The sequence below is a fragment of the Acanthochromis polyacanthus genome, chromosome 21, assembly GCF_021347895.1.
Source record: "Acanthochromis polyacanthus isolate Apoly-LR-REF ecotype Palm Island chromosome 21, KAUST_Apoly_ChrSc, whole genome shotgun sequence".
Classification (NCBI taxonomy): domain Eukaryota; kingdom Metazoa; phylum Chordata; class Actinopteri; family Pomacentridae; genus Acanthochromis; species Acanthochromis polyacanthus.
Window position 1 is genome coordinate 27,744,147 of NC_067133.1, and position 27,650 is coordinate 27,771,796.

A 27,650-nucleotide genomic window follows, 5' to 3' on the forward strand; every position below is an offset into this window, starting at 1 on the left:
AAAGAATCAAAATACGTCTGACATTACGTACTATATTCCTTTAATGTTAGTCATTTTTACTGTATTTAGTTATGTGACGATCGGCATTTGTCTGTTGGCAGCATTACTCAAAAACAGACGAGTTTGGATGAAATTTTCAGTGAAGGTCAGAAATGACCCAAGAACCAAGTGATTAGATTTTGGCAGTGATGCAGCTTATAGTTTGGATATATGGATTGTTAAAGATTTCTGTGTTATTGCCAGATAGCGGAACAGCATCACTGTAACCATGACAACAAGTGAACACTACATCAGCTGCCTGCTGATGATCACATGATTGTGATTCTACGACAAATCCACTGCTGCGGACTTATCCATCAGAAATGATACAAGGAACAATTGATTAAATTGTGGGGGTGTTTCTGACTCCCATCAATTCCCACCGCCTGCTACATATTTAGGTCATGTGATTCGGTATCCGTACATAACGTACACATGCATGACACATGTCTGTGCTCAGCACAAGGTCATTTTGTTGGTGGGTACATCTGTATTAAATGACCACATTCTATGTTGCTGTGATTTCTGCTCATCAATAGCTACTAAACAAATGCTACATTTCTGACAGTGCCCTAGTAAGAGGGATGGCCAGGGGCATTCGTATTATGCATATGAAATTAAATCAAATATAATACAGGGACAGAGTAAAAATACTTTCTTGGCCTTATTTCTACTATATTTGATGTTAAGATACTGATTCTTTTCACTTTAAAGGAGCATAGAGTTGATTAAGTCACTAAATGTGGGACTAGATAAGACTGTCTCTATATGGCCATTTGACAATATTAAAGAGCCAGCTTTAATATCAGCCCTTGGCAGAGTACTGCTTCTCTGATTGCTTTTCTAGTTTTTTAGTGTGTCTGTAATGGAATAAAGAAATAAATCCATTCCTATCTTTATTTTGGTATTGATAGGCAGTGATGCTGGGAGAAAGTATTCAGATAATTAACTCAAAAATAATCCACTACCAGCATGAAGAGTCTTTAGTACAAATATATTAGCAAAAAATGTAGTTGAAGTCTCACAGTTGATCCTTCCAACTGATTTATTATTATTATTATTATTATTATTATTATACCTGCTGTAGCTGCTGCAGGTGGAGCCAGTTTAAACTACTTCAATACAGTTTCACACACAGGAGACTCCTGAAAGAAGAAAAAACAAGTTCTGATTTACAAATCTGTCATCATTCACTGAAATAACAGCAAGTGAGCAGTTTAAAGGGAAAAAAAACTCTATTTAAAAAAACTTGAATACGTCCAACCACAAATGCTGGAGAGTACTGGCTTAAGCTTTAACGGTGCTAATTATAATATCCAGTGTGTAAAATCTTCAGCTCAAGGTAGCTATCAGATCAATATAGAAACACTCTGTTTTAATCAGAAATAAAGTGGAAATATTCAAGTGAAGTATAAGTACCTCAAAATACACTTAAGTGTAGTAGTTCAGTCAATATATTTAGTTACTTTTCACTTCTGTTGATGGTTAAGAAGTGTTTTAGCTGCCTTTCCTGTCGCAGAATTACAGTCAAATTTGCCTTTGAATGATTAATTATCATTCTCGGTGTTGTGAAGCTGCTGCCCTCTAGTGGCGGATGTTTGGAACCTACAGTTAAAGGAGAAGAAGCTTTATTGATTGTTTTCTACAAACAAGTGAAAATAAAAAACAAAGCTGTAAATGATAAAAAGAACTTACTCGTATATCAACTTCCAAATCGCACCATTACAAAGTGCTTTACAGTAGGAACAAATAAGATAAAACACCAAAAAACGAAGAAAAAACAGTAAGCTCCAATAAAAATCGTAAAAATAAATGAATAAATAAAGGCATCAGTTAAGAGAAGTCCATACGGTGAAAGTGAGTTTTCAGAAAAGATTTAGAGTTTTCCTAAAAAGCTCGTGTCGTAGTCCAGACATTTCCGGTATTGCTGTCTGTTTACGTCCTCCGTCAGCGGGTACTTCCGTAGCAACCACAGAGTCCTTAGCAACCGCCTCGAGAAAAACAGTCGGAATGATGGAGACGACAATCTGTGCCCATAAATCCGTTTGGCAACAAGTGTGTGAAGGTGAGAACACAATTGCGCTGTTTTACAAACCTTAGATGAACTGAAAATTCAACTTTTATTTCATTATTTCTGTTTCACCGTGTGTTTGGAGCGTTTGAAGCAGAGCAGCTCAGTCCTCCCAGCAGCTCCCGGTACTCCAGGACAGACTCCCCGCTCCTCACCACAGCCAAGGTGAGCTCCACAGACGCATATTAGCCTGGATCAATAAACCAGCAAGTTTAAAATGAACTGTGTTTTTCCTTTAATTAGGTGTTTGTGGATGAGGATCCTCTGGGAGACTTTGACCTCCTGCTCGGCTGCTCACAGACAGAAAAACCTCCAGCTGCATTTGAACGTAAGAGAGTTTGCCTGAATACAAATATCTGGTGTCTGTTCTGTACAGACAGACTTCATAGCTGGTAATAACATCATACAGGACCAGATGGATAAAAGTCCTGCTTTAAGGAGCTCATAGGGGAGTCATTTGAGGCTCAAAATGTAACTTGATGTAGATGATCATCTGATGTTAGTTCTGAATGTTCAGTTTTAACTGATTGCGAGTCTTCCCGCCGGTGTTTTGATTGATAACAAGCTTCTTCTAATGTGTGTATTCAGCACAGAGTTAAAAACTGAAGGTTAAATTGGGTTTTTATTATCAAAATAAAGCCTGTCTTAATTTAACAGTTAGACAAACGTGCAGACAGGCTACATTTTGTAGTGTGTTAGACTTTCCATGCACACATCACTGCATACTTTTGATCAATTTTATGGGCTTTAATGAGACTGAAGTAGACGGAAAAAAGCAGTACTGGATAAACTCTCTTCTTGCTGTTATAATTGTCATTAATGTAAATGCAAGCTGTACTAGTGCATCTAAAAAAATGAAATATTTTCATTATCAGTTATTTAAGAAAGTGAAGCTCAATATGTTCTAGACTTTCTACATGTTAAGCAAAATGTTTCAAGCTTTTTTTCTATTTGAATTTTGACAATTATGTCCTACAGTTAATTTTTTCAAAAAGCATATCTCAAAATATTAGTAGTTAATATTAGTAAAATATTATTTGGTAAATATGAGTATTTAACTTCAAGTTTGAGTAAATTGCTATTCAAACCATACAAATACTGTGAATCAGTCTAGTTCAGTATTCTATAGAGCATAGAACTCATTCTAGTTCAGGGGCCACATTCAGACTAATTTGATCTCAAGTGGACCGGACCAGTAAAATAACTTATAAATAACCACAACTCCAAATTTTTCCCTTTGTCTTGGTACAAAAAGTGCATTCAGAAAATGTTCACATTTAAGGAATTATCTTTTTACAAGAAATTATGAGCAAGCTGACATTTCTTTTTTTTTTTTTTAAATTAATGCAGTTTCAACAATAATATGCCTCAGTTTATTATTTACACATTACAATTTACAGATCACAGAGTGTCTACAAAGGAATAAAACATTTCGTCTCAGGTATCTGGAATTGAATGACATAGTATTTCACTTTATGATCAAAATAACAAAAAGACAAAAAACAGCAAAAACAAGACAAAAAATATTACAAAAATGAGACACAAAATGACAAAAAGGAGACAAATGACACAAAACTAAACAAAAATATTAGACCAGGGCTCCAGACTGCGACTACATGGTCGCATTTTGAGACCAAAATTTGAGCGACTGCGAGTAAATTTTTCATCTACTCGCACATGTGCGACCAGTAAATATGCTGATTTCTTTTTAAATTAATTATTGAATATTTTTTGTTACTGACAAACGTCTGCTCCACACTTCAGCCCAGTAGACAGTCATGCACAAATGAGCTGTTTGCCAACCAACATTAACTCCAAAAGAAGACAGGAGTTGAACACCAAAGAAGAAGAAGGCAGGCCAATGTGTGTGAGAGCGGAGGGCGAATGACGGTGAAGCTCCTGATGTTTCACAAAGCCTTTATTTATGCTCAGCCTTATTTTGAACCTTTCTGTCCTTCCCTCCTTTCTTGTCCTCATTCCAGCTGCTTCTAAGTTTAGACACATCCTTTGCTAGACAGCAACAGCGTGGAACCGTTTTCTTTCATCTTTACGTGAATTTTCGGACTTTTCAGCAGCGCCTTTGTCATGTCAAGTACTCAGCACAAGGTCATTTTTTATTAAAGATTTCATCCACTGGAAATGATGTCAACTGAGCAGCCTTGGTGGAGTACTGCTCTCTGAGTGCTTTTCTTATGTTGTGTCAACTGCTGCACAATAAATTGTGAATTGAAAACATAGTTTCTGCATTTATTGTGCAAGTATTTATCAGTAATACAGTGAAAATGAGAGGAAATATGAATTTTTACTTTGCATGTCGATTTTGGTGTACGCCCCTAAATTTTCTGGTTGCGCACCTAAAATTTTAAGTTAGGGGCCACTGTGCTCCTAGGAAGAAAAGTTAGTCTGGAGCCCTGTAGACAAAAAAATTACAGAGTGACATAAAAACAGACATACGACAAAAACAATGCCAAAAATTCCATAAATGACACAAACGAGACAAAAAATGACAAAAGCGAGAAACAAAATGACTAAAAAATATAGAGAAACACAAGCGGGACAAAAATGAAGCACAAAACAACAAAAACTAGACAAAAATATTACAGCAATGAGACACAAAATGAAAAACGAACAATGAGCAATCTAGTATTTTACTTTATGATCAAAACAACTTGTCATGGTCGAGAAATTATTTTTAAATTTATAGTTTTGCTAATTTACAATTTACAGTTAATGTCTTGTCTGTAATTTTTACACTTTACAAAGTTGTCCCACGAGCTCGGATTGGACCTTCTGGCGGGCTGGTTTTGGCCCACGGGCCTCATGTTTGACACCCCTGCTATAGAGAATCTGAGGTCTTAACACAAACACAGCCGAGCTAAAGGCTGCTATCAAAGACTCAGCAGGTCCTCAGGCTGATCTCTTCTCCACGACACACTGATGCAGTAATTCATGGTAAACGAGCAACAACCAAGCATGAAGTGTACAGAAGGAGCAGACTCTTCAGAAGTTGGACATTTCTTTATTCAAAATCTCTTTTTTTATTGATCTTAGGAAATATTCTAATACTGTGAGATGCTGGATTTCAGATTTCCATGAGCCATTTTCATCAAAATTAATATTGAATTATTTCACTTCATGTCTAATGAATGAATGAAATTCTGAAAAGGAAATTGCAGTATTCTAATTATTTCAGATGTGCTAATGCATGCCACTCAGGATTCGTTTTGAACTGTTCAGCCTTCAGAACACAGCACAGCTTCAGAATTTTGTCGTCATAGGAGAATTCAAAGCTCTGATGAAAAGATGTGTCACTGAAGAGTACAACTGTTCTTCCTGACATGGGTTTATTTTGGTGTATCTAATGTGCTTTACTTTAGTCCTGTCACCTGTCTTCATACCGATTTTATGCTCCTCTCTAACTTTATTGAGACGAGGTTGAATAAATAAAATCCACCTGTATTTTCCTGTGTTTGTGGATCAGGTCCTGCCACGTGTTTCTTGGAGCAGACAGTGTTTCCTGTGCTGCTGCCTGGACTGGAGGCTCTGCTGAGAGAAGCTCAGACTCACGGCTGCTTTCAGGTCTGAGTTTCTTCTGATAAACAAGTAAATGAAAGAATTTCAAAAACAACCACACTTTGTTTCTCACCGTCCCGTGTTTACTGTGAAAATACTCCATGAAAACCCTGTAAACACACAGTGATACTGTTGTCCACAGCGTTTCACATACGGTACAACTCAGTACATGTACTGTGATGATACTATGCAGTACAGCAGTTTATTTCAGTACATTTATTGCACAAGTGTAGTTCTCATTTACTTTGTAGAGTAAGAATCCACACACACATTTATTAGACTGTTAAATGTTTACTTTAATAACTACTACTACATCTGCAACTGCTGCTGCTATTACAACTACTACAAGTACTACAGCCAATACAAGATAAGATACTTTATTAATCCCCTGAGGGGAAATTCAGGTGACCAGCAGCCCACAGTGTGTGACATACATTCACATTCATCCCCAACAACATCAGCTACAGCTACAACAAATAATACCACCGCTACAACTACAACAACAACTTCTACTACTACTACTACAACTACTGTTGCAACAACTATTACTACAACTACTACTACTACTACTGCTACTACAACAACTACTACTGCAACTACTACAATTGCTAATACAACTACTACCTCTACAACAACAACAGCAGCTATAATAATAATAATGTCTAATAGTAATAATAATATTTCTATTATTAATATTTATATTATATCATAATAACAATAATACTGTAATAATAATTTAACTGTATTGAATGATGACCAGGTATTGCAGTGAAATTCATACACATCAGCAGTAACTCAGTAATATAGAGCAAAGTACAGAGGACTTTATTGGCATGACAATCACCTTTAAATTATTTCACTTTGTTTTAAAATTATAGAACTTTTTTTGAATTATAGTATTTAGTTTTAAATTATAGAACTTTGTTTTTATATTATAGTTTTTTTTTTAATTATAGAATTTGTTTTTAATTTGTGGAACTTTGGTTTTTTTAAATTTAGAAATTTGTGTTGGTTTTATTGTCTGATGTTCTGTTTGTTTTGTCCTTGGCTATGTTGATGCTGCTCTTTATGCCTTTTTAATTGCCCCTTCGGGGGTAAATAAAGTGTTTGAATGGAATTGAGTTGAACTGAATTGAACTTTGTTACCAGAACGCTGACAGGTGACAGTCTGGATGTTCACCTGAGTTCTGTTTTCTGTGTTTCAGAGGAAAATTACTGCATTTAACCCCTGTGACTTCCTCACTGAGTGGCTCTATAAGTAAGTACTAATACTCTAGTAAACGTTGTGTGCAATAAACATTTTTTTAGAAACTGCTGTTGTGTTTTCCTCTTCCTCCAGCCACAACCCCTGCAGACGAGAGCAGCTCCCGGTGGCCTTTGAAGACATCCCATTTGTCAAGAAGCAGCTCAAGATGCAGTGAGTCTCCACACACACATTAATGCAACACACACACACACATGCACATTCGCACATTTGTCCTGCATTTGGTAAAACAGCAGAATCACGTCTCACCTCGTCACTCCTTCCTCCTCCAGCCCCAGGCCTCCCATCCCTCTGTTCCTCCTGCTGGGGGAGGATGAGGCTGCTCTGCTCATTCAGGCCTTCTGGAGGGGATACAAGGTACCAGAGGCAGAACGCTGTTTATTATGTCTAACCTCTATACTCTACTACTATACCTCTACGAGTGCAAAGGTCGAGTTAGTGGAAGTTTAACTGCGTGCTCCGGATGCAGTTTTGACAATAATTATGGAAACTTCGGCAAAAACATAAAGTCTGAGGAAGTTTGGAAACCTTCATCCTGCCAACATATTAATATATACTGCACATTTAAAAAAAAAAAGTTGCACACTGTAATACTTCATTGGACCGCCTTTAGCTCTGAGAATGGAACACATTCACCATGGCATTGTATAGATAAGCTTCTGCAATGTCACAGCTTTTATTTCTTTCCAGAGTTGCATTAATTTTCTGTCAAGATCTAATATTGCTGATGGGAGAGTCAGATCACTGCACAAAGTCTTCTCCAGAACATCCCAAAGATTCTCAGTGGGGCTGAGGTCTGGACTCTGTGGAGGACAATCCATCTCATGCTCCCTGATCCACTCATTCTCAATGTGAGCCCCATGAATCCTGGCATCATCATCTTGGAACATGTCCATGAACATCAGGGAAGAAAAACTCCACTGATGTAAAGACCTGGTCATTCAGTATCTTCAGGTATCAGCTGACCTCATTCTTTGGGGACATAACGTTGCTGAATGTGACCAACCCCAGATCATAACTGTAACCCCCACAGACTGGTAGGCACTAGCCATGATGAGGGCATCACTTCATCCTCCGCTCTTCTTACCCTGATGCCCCCATCACTCTGGAACAGGGTAAATCTGGATGCATCAGACCACATGCCTTCTTCCATTGCTCTAGAGTCCAATCTTTGTTACCTAGCAAATTGAAGCCTTTTTTCTTCTGATTAGCCTCACTGATCAGCAGTTTTCTTAAGGCTACACAGCTGTCTAGTCCTAATCCCTGGAGTTCCCTTTGCATTGTGTGCCGTGAGTTCTACTGTTGATTTCCTACGATCATCTAAGAGTTTGTTCCGACCACATTTGTTCCTCAAAGATTTTGGCTCCCCACTATCCTTCAGGTTTTAATGATGCATTTGGCCAGAGGTGTTTGGCTGTGCTAAATCTCAAACATACCGAACAGTTGTGGACAACAACATTGTTTTTACGTAGCAATTTGGTATCAACATTTTGGGACGTGCTGCACAGTGGATGGGGGTTAGCACTGTTGCCTTGCAGCTAGAAAATCCCTTGTTCACTTCCCTGTCTTAACAGGATCTTTCTGCATGGAGTTTGCATGTTCTCCCTGTGCATGTGTGTGTTTTCTCCAGGTTCTCCAGCTTCCTCCCACAGTCCAAAAACATGCTGAGGTCAATTGGTAACTCTAAATTGTCCATAGATGTGAATGTGAGTGTGATTGTTTGTCTCTATGTAGTCCTGTGATAGACTGTTACCTCTCCAGGTGTCCCCTGCCTTCACCCAAAGTCAACTGGGATAGACTCCAGCCCCCTATGACCCTATTAAGGATTAAGCATTGTATAGATAATGGATGAATGGAATGGATAAATAAAACATTTGTAATTTAAAAAAAAACACTAATTAAAGCAGAAAACAGCAGTGTAAAGTTATCAGGGACAAAGTCAATGAAAAGCTGTTGAATAACTGGAGCAGGAAGTGGGTCTGCAGGACGAGGGTTGATTACATTACAGTGTTTACTCATAGATTAGGTCTGTCCAACTTTTCAGATTGTTTTTAAAAGAAAAAGGATTTTGAAGAAGAAAGCATGCAGGAACCCTGCAGTCAGCCCACAGTGTGCCTCCTGTGTGGGTCTGTGCAGATACAACAGAGCGGTCCTGTTGTATAACCCCGTCCCTCTTCCTCAGGGGCCGCAGTTTCATTCAGCAGCTTGATTATGTCATCAGTGATGCCAGGCTTTAATTCCTTCCTGTGTGGGCGTTGTGGTTTGAAGAGCTCTGTGCTGATATAAATAGGCACACACAGACACCACCAGAGGCAAACAGCAGCAGTTTCTCACACACAGATAAGCACAACATGGTGTAAGGACAAGTAAGGGTCATGTGTTGTTTGTCAGAACAGAAGCTTCAGTTGTTCCGTTTCTAATCCTGTGTGCTTGTGGGAGGATTCGGCTTCAGTGTCGCTGCACAAGGAAAAGAGGCAATTACGCTTTTAATTCATCTCAGAATGCGTTTGCACATGTGGGCATGAATTTGTGGGTGTGTGCATAAAGGGATGTGTTGGATGCTGATGTGCGTGCTTCCGGTTGTGGACTACCTGTGCACCAGCAGGGGGCGACACTTCCTCTTTTTTCAGCTTCAACAGCACAGGATCTGATTGGCCTCTCCTCACATGTGGTGGCAGCAGTGAGCCAGCTGCTCCTCTATGTTTACTCTGAACAGGAGGTTCAGCAGGGCAGCTGATAACACTGCAGCCCAGAGGCCCGAGGGATCCTCAGGAGGAGAGAGATAGTGAGCAGAGAGGGAAGGGAAGGATTATATGGAAGGTTGAAGCTGAGGCTGAGTTTGGAAGACAAGGGAGGAAAGAGGTCTCAGATTAGAAATGGGAAAAGATGGAAAGGAAAGCAGCTTGTCAACATTTAATCTGTCAGAACAGAAGCTCTGGGAGGAAGAGGGATGCAGCAGAGTGAGGGTCCAGAGGTGAGGACTGGCCTCTTCTAGACACAGAGCATCATGACTTATTTAAGGAGATATTTTGGGTTGCACCGTTGTGGTGTTTCATGGCTGCTGTTAGCTTGACTTAAGAAAAACAGCAGAGCAGAAACGAGGACATGAGCACCAACAGAGCCGTAAAACTTCTGCACGTTTGCAAAGCGCCTGTCACTATTAAACATTATAATTCAGCAGTCAGGACGCTGATCTCACTTCTAAGTGAACAATAACAAACTATGTTTCAGTAAAATCTGCCTGACTGTTAAGTGCTTGAGAATATTTTTGAGAATTTAGTATTAGTTTAGTGTAATAGGATTATGGGATTTAGCTGTAGAATATACGGTCAGTATAAGATGGGTGCTCTTCACCCCAACATGCTGCCTCTGTTCCTCTCTCGGCTGTTATATAACCGCCTGACGCAGCGCCGACTGCAGAGCGTCTCAGAGAATGTGAGCGTTCTGATGAAAAAGACTAAAGACCAGGAGGCAAAGACGGAGAGAGTTTTATCCCTCCATTATTAATCTCTTTCATCACAGCACTGAAGAAGAGCAGCAGCGGGCAGCGTGCACACACACAGACATGCACCCAGACGTGCACTAAGTCACATCTATGACCCAGACAATGCGATTGTCTCCTGTTTCACATACAACTATAAAGAGCTGCTGTTCTAAACATATTACATAATCTTCTTTGCAGTGTGTGCCTTCACCTAATCCATTCATCCATCCCCTGCTACTGTAATGCACACATATGTACGTGCACTCACATGCACGCTGCTCTGATTGCTAAGACTTCTCAGGATTACTTCAGTCAGCTGAGTTAGAGTAGTGTGGCTGTTGTGTAATAAGTTACAATTAGGCTGTCGCTATTCGAGGCTTTATGGTTCACTCACTGGTCGGCCTCGTACAGCAGAAAACGTCATCAGCGGAAATAAATCACCAACAAAACTCAGCTCAGAGTCACTTGAGATGTTTGTGAGCTTTTATGCATGATGTGTTGTCTCTGGCAATTCTTTTTCTTCTGAGTTGTTCTGCATTTTGGGATGCGCAAACTCATATGCACTGCCTATCCAATAAAAAAAAGGCACCACTTTGATTTATTTAAGCAAATAGATTAGAGCTTTCCATTGAATAATTATTCATACTGCAGTGATGAATAAGTGTCAGCTGCAACAACTTCTTTAACATGCAGTGAGGAGTTTCTCATTTCTTTAACAACCACGTTGGAAGACATATTCTGTGGTCATGGAAAGGATGTTAATCTGTCTCAGAAGGGTCAAATTATTGGCCTGTATCAAGCAAAGAAAAGAATGAAGGAGATTTCTGAAACTACAAAATCAGTTTAGGAACCGTCCAACACATTATTAAAACCTGGAAGATAGTGGAGAGCCATCATCTGTGGTTGGAAAAAACTCTTAGACGATGGTAGGCGTTGCACACTCGGACAGAAAGGGGCTCCAAGCGTGCATGAGTTTAAAGTTCTTTTAATGCATGTTCTCTCTTCAGATACCGATGCAAAACAATACAGACACGTTCAGCTAGCTACTGTCAGACTTCGTACTCTGCTCATTGAAGTGTATGCGCGCCTGTACGTCGTACCCCCAGAAGGACCCCCTTTAGCTATCTTCTGTGCCTGTCTGAATTTCTAGTGGAGAATTAAAGCTGAAGCTTCATGTTTACACTTGTTTCAATTTACTGAAGTGATTTCTGCATAACAACGTATAAACAGACCAAAAAACAATTGTATACAATCAATATTAAATGAAAATAGGGGGGTGTTCATAATTCTGAATAACATTACTGCTGGTCCCACATAGGAAATCAACAGTAGAACTCATGGCTATGTTTAATAGTGAAAGTAAGAACATTTCCACAATGTGAAGGGAACTCAAAGGATTGGGACTAAACAGCTGTAGCTCTAAGAAAACCACTGATCAGTGAAGCTAATCAGAAAAAAAGGCTTCAGTTTTCTAGGTAGCATAAAGATTGGACTCTGGAGCAATGAAGAAGGTCATGTGGTCTGATGAGTCCAGATTTACCCTGTTCCAGAGTGAAGGGGGCATCAGGGTAAGAAGAGACGCAGATGAAGTGATGAACTCATCATGTCTGTCTACCAGCCTGTGGGGGTTAGGGTTATGATCTGGGGTTGGTCAGGTTCAGCAACGTTATGTTCCCAAAGAATGAGGTCAGCTGATACCTGAAGATACTGAATGACCAGGTCTTTACATCAGTGGAGTTTTTCTTCCCTGATGTTCATGGACATGTTCCAAGATGATGATGCCAGGATTCATGGGGCTCACATTGAGAATGAGTGGATCAGGGAGCATGAGATGGATTGTCCTCCACAGAGTCCAGACCTCAGCCCCACTGAGAATCTTTGGGATGTTCTGGAGAAGACTTTGTGCAGTGAGCCGACTCTCAATCAGCAATATAAGATCTTGGTAGAAAATGAATGCAACTCTGGAAAGATATAAAGGTTGTGTCATTGCAGAACCTTATCGAAACGATGCCACGATGAATGCATGTCGTTCTCAGAACTAAAGACCGTCCAATGAAATATAGAGTGTGCGACTTTTTTTTGGACGGGCAGCATATTTGTCTAGCAAACACCAACCTACAGTTATATCAGCTCATCAGAAGCCGATGACTGAGGCTTTAGGAGTGAGCTTGGTTCAAGTTAGGGTCAGAATATCAAGATAAGGAGGCTCATGGCTGCACCACTCTGCTAAAAGAGAATGTTTGAGTTGGTCTAGTTTGGCAGGACAGAAACGGTCTGCTGGATGATGCCCAATCAGATTGTGAAGTGTTGTTTTTACACAGAATGAACAATGATGATTTAAATATGTATATTAGTGGATTCTGACAGTGTTGCTAAAAAGATTTTTGACCTCCCCTGTTCTCCAGTCTTTGGGCTAAGCTAAGCTAATGAGGAGCTCGCTCTAGATTCATATTTGCTCGTTTACTTCATTGTCAATCTGGCTTGTTTGTATTATAGTCATCTGGAAGTTGTTTTGGCGCAACACTTAAATCAATAAATTTGTCATTAGAACTGCAAATTTACTGAAAAACGAGGGCAACTCTGCTTTACCGGACAACTTTCAGAGACAGATCGCTGCTTGGGTTCCTGCAACAACCGGGATTTTAAGAGCACATAAGTGTCATTCCGGAATTGGAGGACATTTTCCATCAAATTTCAAATAATCCATGTACAAAATACTAAAACATGCAGTTGTTGTGTAAATGTACTTGTCCTGAGACCAAATCTAAAAAGCTAGGAGAAACAAGTGTTTTGTGCGTTGTTTTTTGTCTTGTCATGTTGTGTGATTGTGTGTTCTTTTGTGTCTTATTTATGGCATGTCGTTCAGGTTTTCCCTGTCTTTTTGTCGATGTCTGTGTAATTTTGTGACGTGTTGTGTCTCATTTGTATTCTTGGTACTTTTATGGTATCCTTTTGTGTTGAATTTTGTTCAGATGGATGGATGGATGGATGGATGGATGGATGGATGGAATCACGACCAGAGAACCGTGCAGTCAGAAGTAGGTCTGTGATTCCAGCTGAATGATCCGATGGCAGCATCAGATGAATGCTCTGAAATGAGGTTCAGTGTTAAGTTGGTCACCGACCGTGCAGCAGCACTCATGCAGAAAACACGTCGCTGGCTCTCAGGACAGTCAGGACCCAGCGTCTATCCTCACATCCTGCAGAGGAGCTAGGTGGGGCCCAAATGAGAGGTTTCCTTCAGAGTATTTTAAATCTTATTCACCTCTAAGTGGCCACAGTGCAACCACCGTATTGCGCCTGAGAATACAGACGCACGAATCGGGTCACAGGTCTGGTTAAGCCTTGATGGAAGCATCGGTCAACAACAAGATGATGGATGGGTGGGTGGGTGGGTGGGGTGTGAAGGGCAGATAGAGCAGACTGTGGCTTTATGCATCTTGTCAGTGTTGATATTTCTGCAGACAGAAGCCATTGTGCCGCTGCAGAGTGTGAGAATGGCAGAGGAGCTCAATCTCACAGGCAGCTTTGCACAAAAAGGAATGCGACTTGAAAGGCTGAGCAGTGGGACTGAAGGGTGTGTGAGAAAGAGTGTTTGTGTGGTTGTAGTGTATTTTGTGGGGTGTGTGTAAGAGTTGTGCTTGTGTTACAGCTGGATTTAAGATGGCGTCCTCCTGTTAGCGTTTTCTGCTGTTGTGTGTGTCTTTGCTTGTGGTTGTGTTTTTACATCTCATCACTACACGTTAATGTCTGTCTTCTAATCAGTCTAATCCCAGACTTTATGCATACATTCAGCATGAGAGCAGTGACGCACGTGCAAACTAAACCAGACTCTGCCACGTGTGCACTGACAGGGACGATTATAACAACAAGGTATTATTGTGGAGACAAATGTTCCCTCGGCTTTCAAACTACTGCGCCTATAAAAAGCATTCACCCAGCTTGGAAGTTTTCCCCTTTTACTGCTTTTCAATGTTCATTTATTGTCAATATAATTTGGCTTTTGTGACAAGAACAATTATTTTAATGTCAAAGTAAATACAGATTACTAAGAAGTAGTAGTTCTTTCTCAAGCATTGTTGGAGGAATAGATGCAACAGAAAAACACACATTTTGGTGTCATAAAATCAGTTTGAATGTGTGAATCTTAAATAAAACACAGAGTCCTGACTGGCTTTGTGCACAGGTCAGAACAGCCTTAGTGCTGCTAATCAGCTGTACTGATGCACACAGACAGGCTTCAAAACACACACACTCATCCGGCTCTTTGTCTGCTGCTGACACACACACACATGCACGCATGCACGCACATTTACACACACACACATGCATGCACACACCATCATCCTGTACATTTAGGAAGGCAGCGTTCTAAGAACAGAGTCTGTATGAGTGTGACAGATTATGAACCGTGATGTAGCGGTCAGCAGCAGAAACAGAACGCTGAGATGTTCGCAGGACAGAGTAGAAATGAGCACAGACACAAATGGAGCACACTGGTGATGGTGAGCAAATACAACAGACTCCAACCCCCCCAACCTCTCCTGACCCTCACCCCTCATTTCCATTTCTATGGTTTGCTCCCATCAGCAGAGGGGCGGCTGCAGCTCTGTGACACCCGCTGAATGAACGACTGGAGCTCGCAAGTCTTACCCACTCTAGACCCACCCCAGGCTTATATAACAGGCCCACTTTCATACCCACTAATAGCAACACCATTGTTGCCTCACAACCAGGCACTTGGGAAAAAGACGGGGTCGAATGGAGCAGGGGGGAAACAAGACTGGAAAGCGGAGAGGTGGAACAGAATGCAGAGTAGAGGAGGGACTACAGGGATGGTTGGTTTGAGACAATCTGGGGAGAGACAAACCAAGAGAGGGGAGAGATGAAACCTACCCAAGACAAAAGAGAGGACAGAGGAAAGACGAGAAAGGAGGCTTAGTTAGATGAGGGAAATACATCAGGGTACAGGAGGGTGAGATCTTCAGGGGCGTTTTCTGTTCATCTGAAGCAGCAAACCTGTTTAGTTTTGTCAGGAAACCCAGCAGCCCACACTCAACATCAACAGGGGTTTCCTCTGGGAACAGGAGATGAATTCATGCTACAACCTGGACAGAGAGAAGATCAAAAGGCAGTTGTTTCACAATTTATGAACCCGCTGCAGAAGTTCATCTATTTTGCCACTAAAATAATACACAGATCTCATCCTAACACTCCTAATTACTATGAACAGCGACAGTCTCTGTGCAGAAAAACACAAACCTTCGAGACTCAGCAACCACACTGCTCACTACATCATTATCCTAAAATATATGGAACTAGCATCAAAGTTAAACCTGCTATTCTTATCTCGCCACATGTAATAGTAATAACAACAATTACAACAAAGCTCCCAGAGAGCGCAGTACTCCACCAAGGCTGCTCAGTCATTGTATGATTTCAGACAGATAAGTCTCGATCAGTCCGCAGCGGTGGATTTGTAGTAGGATCACAATCGTGATCGTCAGCAGACAGCTGTCTTAGTGTTCACTTGTTGTCATAGTTACAGTGACACCGTGCCGCTATCTGGCAATGATACAGAAATTTTTTAACAATCCATGGATCCAGACTATGAGCTGCATCACTGTCAAAATCTAATCACTTGGTCCTTATGTCATTTCTGACCTTTCCTGAAAATTTCCTTCAAATCCATTAGTCTGTTTCTGAGTAATTTTGCAAACAGACAAACCAACGCCAATCATCACATAGCCAATGAAAACCAGTGTCATATCATGTTTGTAATATCTTAGAGAAGTACAACTTATTGAACTTTGAAAATTTTAAAAATATAAATGTGTTTGTTTGATCTATGAGGTGTTACATGGACTCGCCCCACCCCCTATGTCTGACAAGAAGGGCTCACAGCGGTCTCAGGACCAGGGCCTCCTTTAGAGTGGACTGTGAGGTCCCACACAACAAAACAGCCTCTGGATAAAATGCTCCTTGTGTGAAGGCCAGTAAGATCTGTATCAGTCTCCCACTCTCCATCAGGGAGTGTCCCAGGTTGCATCTCACCTTAAATAAAGCGAGCCAGTCTTGTCCATTGACCCTTCACTTCTTTCTGTAATTTTTGTAATGTGCGTTTACTGTCACCTGTTGTCCTGTGTTTCACTGTATATTTCACTGTTACATTTTCTTTGTATACTTTTTGTAATGTCCTGTTTTTATGACCTATTGTACTTTGTTTCACTGATTTGTGTTACCTGCCTAAGGACTATGGATGTAAATTAGCATTGTTGCTATAATCCGGCATATTTATGCTTATTGCTGCCAAATAGACGTTCATTAATGTTCACTGTCTCTGTCAAATAAGTTAATTAATTAATAAATGATAATGAAAACCTTAGTGATAAAGAACTTTTAAGATTAAAACCACAAGGTGCTTTAAATGGTAAACTCAGGCTTAAAACGGTGAATCTGGAACAGGCAGCCACCTAAATATGCTAACTAGCTTAATTACAACAATCTTCCCCCTAAATTTCTAGACTCCACTGGGTAAGTGAAATAATAAAGGTCTGGCTGTGTATCACAAGGTTGGAGTTTGGATGATGTGTTTAAGTTGTTTTAGGTTGTTGTTAGCTTAGTCAAGATATCATCAATAAGCTGGGTTATATTAACATAAATATATTAGACTGCTGGTGTGCAGGTTTTGGTGACTCCAAACACACCAGAGGAGATGAGCTAAAGCCTATAACAGTCTCTGTAGATGGGCCAATTTAAACAACCCTGATAGCTCACTGGGGCTTATTAGCTCACAGCTTAATTAAGTTATTGATGTTGTTTGCTTATGTGAGTTTCTGCACGCGACGCCTTCACACGTGTTACTGTGACTGTTTATAGATCAGGACTCGCCCAGATGTGCAGGAGCTGCGCCGCTGGCAGAAAGAACTGAGAGAAACCCGTGACATCACCAAAACCGTCGAACGGTTCTGGAATCAACAAGAGAGACGAGGTGAGCAAATGACACACACACACACACACACACACACACACACAATATCACTGAACATCAGGCCATGCTGGCAATATAATATCATTGATCCTGAATTTTGTCCTATAGCTGCTGAGTGGCCACCACACGCCAACATTCATACTAACAGTCAGAATGCACAGACACAGATATACTACATGAATTAATGTTGCTCTACATTAGTTAAAGTTGCTCTAAATGAGTTAAAGTTGCTCCATATTAGTATAGTAGTTAAAGTTGTTCTAAATTTGTTATGGTTGCTCTAAAATAAGTTAAAGTTGCTCTATATTAGTTAAAGTTGACATTATTAAAGTTGCTCTATATTAGTTAAACTTGATATTGTTAGTTAAAGTTGTTCTATATTAGTTGAAGTTGCTCTACATTAAATAAAATTGCTCTATATTAGCTAAAGTTGCCCTATATTAGCTAAAGCTGACATTATTAAAGTTGCTCTATATTAAAGTTGCTCTACATTCACTAGAGTTGCTCTATATTAGTTAAAGTTGCTTTAAGTGAGTTAAAGTTGCTCGAAAATTAGTTAAAATTGCTCTAAAATAAGTTAAAGTTGTTCTATATTAGCTAAAGTTGCCCTGTATTAGCTAAAGTCGACATTATTAGTTAATTTGCATTATAATAAAGTTGCTCTACATTCGTCAAAGTTGATATTATTAGTTAAAGTTGTTCTACGTTATCCACAGTTGCTCTACATTAGCTAAAGTTGATATTGTTAGTTAAAGTTGCTCTACATTAATTGAAGTTGCTCTATCTTTGTTGAAGTTGCTCTAAACTACTTAAAGTTGACCTACACTATTGTTCAAAAGTTTGGAGTCACTCAGAAAATTTCATGTTTTCCATGAAAACTCACATTTTTATTCATGTGCTAACATAACTGCACAAAGGTTTTCTAATCATCAATGAGCCTTTCAACACCATTAGCTAACACAATGTAGCATTAGAACACAGGAGTGATGGTTGCTGGAAATGTTCCTCTGTACCCCTGTGGAGATATTCCATTAAAAATCAGCTGTTTCCAGCAAGAATAGTCATTTACCACATTCATTTAATGTAATCTTCATTGAAAAAAAACTGTCTTTCTTTCAAAAATAGGGACATTTTTAAGTGACCCCAAAGTTTTGAACAGTAGTGTACTTCTTCCAGAATGAGGTACTGTTTACAGAATGAGTTACTGCTCACAGAGTGAGGTACTCCTTCTTCAAGAATGCAGTACTACTAGATAGATACTATCATGATAGTAAACACACCTCTAGCTGCTAATAGCTACTGCATCTGTGTGCTTTGAGCTAAATGCTAATGTCAGCATGCTCATGATGACAATGCTGATAAAGCTGATATGAATGTTATCAGTTTTACAGTTATTTGTTCATAAATCAAAGTACTGAATAAATTTAAATTTTGAGCTGGTGATGATGCTGAAGGATAAGAGAGGGAAACAGATTTTGGCCACAACATGATACAGATGTCTTTATTTTAACGTTTATTTCTCCTCAGTCAGTAGACACCATGAAAACGTGTGCGCCTCTTGGACCGTTATAGTTATTTTCTTTCGTTGACTCTGTAGCTACGTAGGCGTTTTCCCTCTGCAGCTGTATTTCATCTGACCCATAATCCCACAGTGTGACCCTGAACTCAGCTGTGGTCATGTGACCAGTTACAGTGTCCATCAGATAAACCTTCTCATAAACAGCATTGCATGTTTTAAACCAAACGTCAGTGTTAAGGTTGTACGTTGTCCAAGTTACATTTATTGTGTTTTTATCCATGTTAACTGTAGGAATTCAAATATTTATGAAATCATGACAGAATCTTTTGGACAGGTACAGATTTCCTCTTTTGAAGGTGTGAAATTTCATAGAATCCATCAAACAGGAGGGAGAGCATTTCATGATGGGTCAACCATGGACGTCTAAACAAGACCTATATGTGATCTATGCAATAGTTGGACCAGCTGATACTGTTTCCTTTGTTAATAAAACTGTTTTAGTTTCTTCTGTAGCTTGTATTTCATGAGGTACCACTGTGTGCTAGTTGTCTACTTCCAAGGACAAACTTTAGTTGTTGTCCTTCTGCTCTGATCCCATCACTCACGCTGCATTCTCAGCTGCTCTGTCCTTCATCCGTGCACTCAAACACACCATTTCGTTCTACTGTCTGGCTTCATCTCTTTCTTCACATGTACTCCCAGCCCCCATCCTCTGCCGGCTCTATCACAGATACACTCTGAGCCTAAAAGACGCTCCTTTCCCTGCTTTTCATCTTCACTGTCCTCATTCTGCTCTCAAAAACTTAATCTTTAACGTCAAAGCCCCGCCGGAATGAATCCCAGATCTCTGCATCAATTTATATGTGTGAGAGTCTATCTGTGCATGTGTACATGTAGTAGGTCAACTTTAATTCATGTACACTACCATTCAAAAGTTTAGTAACATGGAAATGTCCTTATTTTTGAAAGAAAAGCAGATTTTTTTTTTAATGAAGATAACATTAAATGAATGATAAATCCAGTCTACATTGTGAATGTGGTAAATGACTATTTTAGCTGGAAACAGCTGATTTTTAATGGAATATCTCCATAAGGTACAGAGGAACATTTCCAGCAACCATCACTCCTGTGTTCTAATGCTACATTGTGTTAGCTAATGGTGCTGAAAGGCTCATTGATGATTAGAAAACCTTTGTGCAGTTATGCTAACACATGAATAAAAGTGTAAGTTTTCATTGAAAACATGCCTGGGTGACACCAAACTTTTGAACTGTACTGTACCTCATTCTGTGAGTGGTACCTCATTCTAGAAGAAGTACTTCATTCTGGAAGAAATACCTCGTTCTGGAAGCAGTTACTAATTCTGGAAGTAGTACCTCATTCTGGAAGAAGTACTTATTCCGGAACAACTACCTCATTCTGGAAGCAGTAGTTCCTCATTCTGGGATAAGTTGTACCTTATTCTGGAAGCAGTACCTCATTCTGGAAGAAGTAGCTCCTCATTCTGGAAGACGTTATACTTTATTTTGGAAGCAGTACCTCATTCTGGAAGCAGAAGTACTGGCAGAATCCAAACCTACAAGTGTACTATTACTTCTGAACACTACGTAATACTATGTACTATGTAATTACCTTCTCAGAGTATACATTTTCAACACTTTTTTTTATACAAAGTGATTTATTAACTACAGTGTCAGTGTACCTGAACTGTAATGTCCCCATGCAAATGTTAATAAAACTCTATTCTATTCTAAAAATATTAATAATCAACAAATTATTCAAAAGTTCAGATTCAGCCACTCTGCACAAATGTACTAATAATACAACTGGTAATAAATCACATTAAAACTTACTAATAAACACAGCAGCTAATATCAGCCCTTAAAAACGATCCATGCAGCAGCCACACATAAAGAGGTTTGTTTTTATTTGCTCACTTCCATCTCAATCTAATTATAGTCTCCACATTTTGTTAAAACATATTTTAGTCCTTTCAGCACCACAAAAGTGTCGGATCATTTCCAACTAGTTCTGCATCAGATCCACAGACTTCTATCTAACCAGTTAAGTTACTATGATGCTGAAAACAGAATGAGAAGTAATAACGCTCTGAGCCTTCGTTCATCCATTGAGGCGTGACAAACACACTCATCGACGCCGGTCGTGATCCGTGTTTTCACCGCTTGCAAAACAATACACGACGCCAGGTTGTTTCCACGCCGACACATTCCACACAACAAAGGCCGACGAACATTCTTGCACCGTACTGCTGCTAACCGCTGCTACTGCTGACCTGACATTCTGGCCGGGGGCCTGAATGCGTTGGCGGGTCGACCCAGACCACGTCCTGAACACAAACCAGGAGAGGACCAGAGATGTGGGAGGAAGGGAGGACAACTGGCAGCTTAGGATGTGATGAAGCGAGTTGTGTCCTCCAGCTCTGACAGATAAATGCCGGGACCAATAATTATTTATTGACGACCCCCTCCCACTGTATTAACACTCTTTAAGTCGATCCAGGAACAGCTGCACTCGTCTCATTTGACCCGAGGAGACCAGCGGCAGCTTCATGTCAGAATTAGTCAGAGAGAGAAACAATAACACAAAGAGCAAAGGGCCGACGCTCACCGATCTGCCGAAGGTCAAAGGTGAGAGCTCAGCGGACAGGTGCAGCTCTCAGCAGCCCGCCAATCACAGCCACTGTCCTTGAAACCTCACAGCAGCGTAGTCCTCAGCACTGTAAAAAATCTACAGAATTTAACCTTTAACTATTTACTGATATTTTACAGATTGTCACTGTTTTGTTAAATTACTGACTGACCATGAAATTGTATTATTTATACTATATTTTAATTTTAAAAATATTTTACAGACATTTATTATTATTAAAAGAAAAATTGTGTAGAGTAAGAATTGAAAATTACTTTTTAAACTATTCTTTTGTAGATGCTAAGCTGTATATACTATCCTCAATAATCATCCAAAAATATTATTTTACAGATACTTACCATTATTTGAAAATAAAATTGTGTAAAGTAAAATTTTTAAAAGGTAAAATATGGTGATAAATATTTTAACTGTTATTTTACAGTTGTTAAGTAAAAGATAATATCCTGTAAAATAAACCCAAAAAATTCTACAAATTTTTACTATTATTTTCACATTTTTTGAGTGTTACAGTATTTCATTGTTTTTCCATATTTTTTCTGGCATTCTTTTGATAAAACTTCACATCATTTTTACAGTTTTTTTTTAACTGTGTGGCTTCATGTTGCACCACATGTTGTCAGTAGTTTACTATGAAATTAAATAGTTATGTTTATGTATAAATTACAAGACCCTCCTCACCATGTTTAGAAGCAGTTATTGAATCTGAAACAGGAAAGTCCATTTTCGAGGTAAAAGAGGCATCGTCAGTGGAGACACCGATGCTGCAGATGGTGTTGACGCATCTCAAAGGCTAAAAAACTGGAATTGGCACTTTTCAAAAGTACATTTCCAACCACAGTTTCGATCATTAAGCATGTTAGCAAAGGAAAGCAACTTTCATGGCCATAATTAGCAATCTGTTGGTGTCACAGTTTGTGGTATTTTCGGCCAAATGAAGCAGTCTGTTCATCATAGAGTGACTTTCAAAATGTCAAAGACGATGCTTTTCACTGGCAAATAACGAAACGCTCCCACGGCAGCTTTGCAGGAACTGGACAAATTTGTTGAGCAGGTTCACAGTTTTTGGATTAATTAGAATTTGGAATAGCAAAACTTACTGTAATGTTGAGAAACTAATGGGAAAATTGTGAGAGATTTTTTTTTAAAATTTGATATTGTTGATACAAGTCTAAGTAAGCTTTAAATTTAACAGTTTTAAGAGTTTTTGAAGCTGCTCCATGAACAGTTTAGAGTGAAGAACAATCGTGTTTAGTAAGAATTTAAAAAATAGCAAACATTTTGTTTAGCTGTTACTTTACAGATGTTAAGTTACAGACAATACTTTGAAAACTTATCAAAAAATATTATTTTAGAGATATTGGACATTATTTGAAAATAAATTTGTGCGCCGTAAGCATTAAAAAACAGCAAATATATTTTTAACTGTTACACACGTGGACAAAATTGTTGGTACCCCTCAGTTAAAGAAGGAAAAACCCACAATTCTCACTGAAATCACTTGAAACTCACAAAAGTAACAATAAATAAAAATGTATTGAAAATTAAATAATCAAAATCAGCCATCACTTTTGAATTGTTGATTAACATAATTATTTAAAAAAACAAACTAATGAAATAGGGCTGGACAAAAATGATGGTACCCATAACTTAATATTTTGTTGCACAACCTTTTGAGGCAATCACTGCAATTAAACGATTTCTGTATTTGTCAATGAGCGTTCTGCAGCTGTCAACAGGTATTTTGGCCCACTCCTCATGAGCAAACAGCTCCAGTTGTCTCAGGTTTGATGGGTGTCTTCTCCAAATGGCATGTTTCAGCTCCTTCCACATATGTTCAATGGGATTCAGATCTGGGCTCATAGAAGGCCACTTTAGAATAGTCCAACGCTTTTCTCTTGGCTGTTTTTGGCTGTGTGTTTTGGATCGTTGTCCTGTTGGAAGACCCATGACCTGCGACTGAGACCAAGCTTTCTGACACTAGGCAGCACATTTCTCTCCAGAATGCCTTGATAGTCTTCACATTTCATCGTACCTTGCACACTTTCAAGACACCCTGTGCCAGATGCAGCAAAGCAGCCCCAAAACATTACTGAGCCTCCTCCATGTTTCACCGTAGGGACAGTGTTCTTTTCTTCGTATGCTTGGTTTTTGAGTCTATGAACATAGAGTTGATGTGCCTTACCAAAAAGCTCCAGTTTGGTCTCATCTGTCCAAAGGACATTCTCCCAGAAGCTTTGTGGCTTGTCAACATGCATTTTTGCAAATTCCAGTCTGGCTTTTTTATGAGTTTTTTTCAGCAGTGGTGTCCTCCTTGGTCGTCTCCCATGAAGTCCACTTTGGCTCAAACAACGACGAATGGTGCGATCTGACACTGATGTACCTTGGCCTTGGAGTTCACCTTTAAATTCTTTGGAGGTTGCTCTGGGCTCTTTGGATACAATTCCAACGATCCGTCTCTTCAATTTGTCATCAATTTTCCTCTTGCGGCCACGTCCAGGGAGGTTGGCTACTGTCCCGTGGGTCTTGAACTTCTGAATAATATGAGCCACTGTTGTCACAGGAACTTCGAGCTGTTTAGAGATGGTCTTATAGCCTTTACCTTTAAGATGTTTGTCTATAATTTTTTTTCGGATGTCCTGGGACAATTCTCTCCTTCGCTTTCTGTTGTCCATGTTCAGTGTGGTACACACCTTTTCACCAAACAGCAGGGTGACTACTTGTCTCCCTTTAAATAGGCAGACTGACTGATTATGAGTTTGGAAACACCTGTGATGTCAATTAAATGACACACCTGAGTTAATCATGTCACTCTGGTCAAATAGTTTTCAATCTTTTATAGAGGTACCATCATTTTTGTCCAGGCCTGTTTCATTAGTTTGTTTTTTTAAATAATTATGTTAATCAACAATTCAAAAGTGATGGCTGTTTTTGATTATTTAATTTTCAATAAATTTTTATTTATTGTTACTTTTGTGAGTTTCAAGTGATTTCAGTGAGAATTGTGGGTTTTTCCTTCTTTAACTGAGGGGTACCAACAATTTTGTCCACGTGTGTATTTTACAGATGTTAAGTTACAGATAATATTTTTGAAAAATTATCAAAAAATATTATTTTAGAGATATTGGACGTTATTTGAAAATAAATTCGTGCACCGTAAGCATTAAAAAACAGCAAATATATTTCTAACTGTTATTTTACAGATGTTAAGTTACAGATAATATTTTGAAAAATCATTAAAAATATTATTTTAGAGATATTTACTATTATTTGAAAGAAAAATTTGGTATTGTAAGAATAAAAAAGGTACATATTTTTCTAACTGTTATTTTACAGATGTTAAGTTACAGAAAATATCCTGTAAAATGAGAAAAAAATATTATTTTACAGATATTTACTATTATTTAAAATAAAACTTTGGTATTGTAAGAATATTTTTTTGAAGAGGTAAATATTTTTTAGCTATTATTTTACTGATTTTGCAGATGTTAAATTACAGATAATATCTTGAAATTTTTAAAAAAAATATATTAATATATATAATAGTATATAATATTTTGTAGATATTTACCATTATTTGAAAAAAAGTGTATAATAAGAATGAAAAAAACAGTAAATATTGTTTTTAAGTGTTATTTTGCAGATGTTACATTACAGATAATATCCTGTAAAATCATCAAAAAATACTATTCTACAGATTTAAAATGTTATTATAAATAAAAAATGTGTATAGTAAGAATGAAAAAATAGTAAATATTATTTTTAGTTGTTCTTTTACAGATGTGAAGTTACAGATAACATCCTGTAAAATCATCAAAAATGTAGTATTTTACAGATATTTACCATTATTTGAAAGACAAAATGTGTATAGTAAGCACTAAAAGATGCAAATATATTTTGTAGCTGTTCCTTTACAGATTTTACAGATGCTAAGTTACAGATAATATCCTGTAAAAACAATGTAGTATTTTACAGATATTTACCATTATTTGAAAATTGAAATGTGTGTAGAACGCATTAACAAAAGGTAAATACTTTTTAACCATTATTTTACAGATGTTAAGATACAGATAATATCCCGTAAGAAAAAATCGACATATTTTAACTTTAAACACTTTACTGATATTTTACAGATTGTCCCCATTTTGGTGAATTAGAAATTGACCATTAAATTACGCTGTTTTTAAATTTTTAAATTACTTTTACAGATATTTATCATTATTTGAAAATAAAATTGTGGAAAGTCTTTTTTTTACATAAAAGGTAAAATATTTTAATTGTTATTTTACAGATAATATTCTGTAAAATCATCAAAAAATTAATTGTAATTATTTTACAGATATTTACTATTATTTGAAAGAAAAAAAATTTGTATAGTAAGAATTCAATATTGTTTTTAACTGTTACTGTTACTACAGATGCTACATTACAGATGTAAAAAAATGTAAAAAAAATATTAATTTACAGATACGTGCCATTATTTTTCATTTATAATTTGGAATAGCACAACTCATTGTAATGTGGAGGGTAAACTAACTGGAAAATTGTGAGAGAGAATTTTCTTAAAAAAGGTTTAATATTGTTGACACATTTGTAGCAGAAAATCGGGCAAAATATAGTGAGCTGTTAAATTTTGAACAGATTCAGGGTTTTTCCTGGTTTTTGAAGCTGCAGAGTGGATTCTCCAGATCTAAGCTCATGTCTGAGGTGCACATTTCTAAATGATGACCATATTAAAGATGCAGTTCTTCTCTTTCTGCAGTGGGTTCGCTGATGGCAGATCTTCCAGAAAGCCCCCAACCAGGCGACTCTGAAGTGTCCATCCAGGTGTTGTCCCCGACCCCCCAGAGCTCGGTGGTCCACAGTCCCAGCACCCAGATGAGCCCGGAGCCCGGTGATTGGCTCAGCCCCGGACTGTTCAGCAGAGAGGAAACCGTCCTGGATATAAACCCCTGACTGCTGCTTCTCCATGGTTGTGTTAGCTCAGATCATTAGCTCCAGCTACGAGGTTCTTGTAGTGTTTAAAGGCCATTAAACTCTGTTAGGTTGATGTCCAACTGACCAAAGCAATCAGTCAAACGAGCCATTTAAAGGCCTGTAACCAGCTGGACGTGACCAGGAAAGAGGATTTATGGACTCAGATCTGCGTCTAATCAGTTTATTGCTTTCATTGCCTTTTTGATGGATCACTTCTCTTCACAAATCTCACCCAACAAATGAAAACCATCTCACACGGGTCACATGTTTTACTGTGGGGAGTGAAACCTCTTGTAACAGACTTAGTATTTCCTCTCTGCTGATTTCTCACTGGAACAGAACCACATTTCCTTGATGTGTCTTTTCCTTTTTACTTAGCAATTCATATCCCGCCAAAAAAGAGGTCAGAGCGTTTTCATTCAAGCTCAGGACTGAGACTTCTATCCTGTTTACCAGAAGAGGAAGTTACCCTGCCAGCAAAACAGAATAAAAGCTCTTAAAAACATCACTGAGATTCTTTGTAGGCGATAACTATGAATATCTAATAGTTTCTTTACCACTGATAATAACCGTGCAGAACATCTCTCTGGGTAGACTAAATGTTCAAACTATTAAACGATTTCTTCCAGGATGAATAACGTTGGTCTGATCTTAATTACTACTTAGTTATGTGACGATCGACATTGGTTTGTCTGTCTGTCTGTCTGTTAGCAACATTACTCAAAAACGGACTCTCCTTCCACTATCTGTTTCTGCAGCTGGTGCTGATCAAACCCCGTCGTAAATGTCACAGATCCACCGCAGAAAGTTCATGAAATTTGATTTGCAGAAATGAAAAGACTGCATGCAGCTCAACTGACTGCAGTTCTTTGCTCTCCTTCACAGCAAACTAAAAGGCTGTCCAGGTTATAGCCGTCCTCTCCTGACTGTGTGTCAATTAGGCTGACTGAATAAGTGCTCTCCTGGCATTTTTCCATCCACCAAACCCAGCGTACCTGAGAGGATAACGCCGGTTTCCCCTCTGTCCCGGTGGTTTCGTGATGGATGGCTTTCTTGACCCTCCCA

General features: G+C 38.6%; 2 protein-coding genes across 3 annotated transcripts in view; one reads left to right on the forward strand and one right to left on the reverse strand.

The window, feature by feature from the left end:
- mfsd13al (major facilitator superfamily domain containing 13a-like) overlaps positions 1-27,650 on the reverse strand; it is a 228,316-nt gene that overhangs the window by 61,030 nt on the left and 139,636 nt on the right. Inside the window, exon 8 of one of the 2 annotated variants that reach the window (XR_007938646.1) lies at positions 12,046-12,289. The exons of the other annotated variant lie outside the window; for it this stretch is intronic. The gene's annotated coding sequence lies outside the window, so the exon portion shown is untranslated. Of the gene's footprint in view, positions 1-12,045; positions 12,290-27,650 lie in introns of those variants that run through there. 2 annotated transcript variants of the gene reach the window in all.
- Positions 1,983-27,223, forward strand: iqck (IQ motif containing K). Its single transcript, XM_022202398.2, has 9 exons — positions 1,983-2,104; positions 2,196-2,275; positions 2,354-2,438; positions 5,592-5,689; positions 6,889-6,941; positions 7,023-7,100; positions 7,220-7,304; positions 17,311-17,422; positions 26,371-27,223. Exons 1-9 carry the CDS (start codon positions 2,050-2,052, stop codon positions 26,562-26,564), a joined length of 840 nt encoding a protein of 279 aa, XP_022058090.1. The 5' UTR covers positions 1,983-2,049; the 3' UTR covers positions 26,565-27,223.

Coding starts and splice junctions, on each gene's coding strand:
- iqck (XM_022202398.2), top strand. CDS start 2,050: ATGATGGAGACGACAATCTGTGCCCATAAATCCGTTTGGCAACAAGTG. Junction 2,276..2,353: donor CGCTCCTCACCACAGCCAAG/GTGAGCTCCACA, acceptor TCCTTTAATTAG/GTGTTTGTGGATGAGGATCC. Junction 7,101..7,219: donor AAGAAGCAGCTCAAGATGCA/GTGAGTCTCCAC, acceptor TTCCTCCTCCAG/CCCCAGGCCTCCCATCCCTC.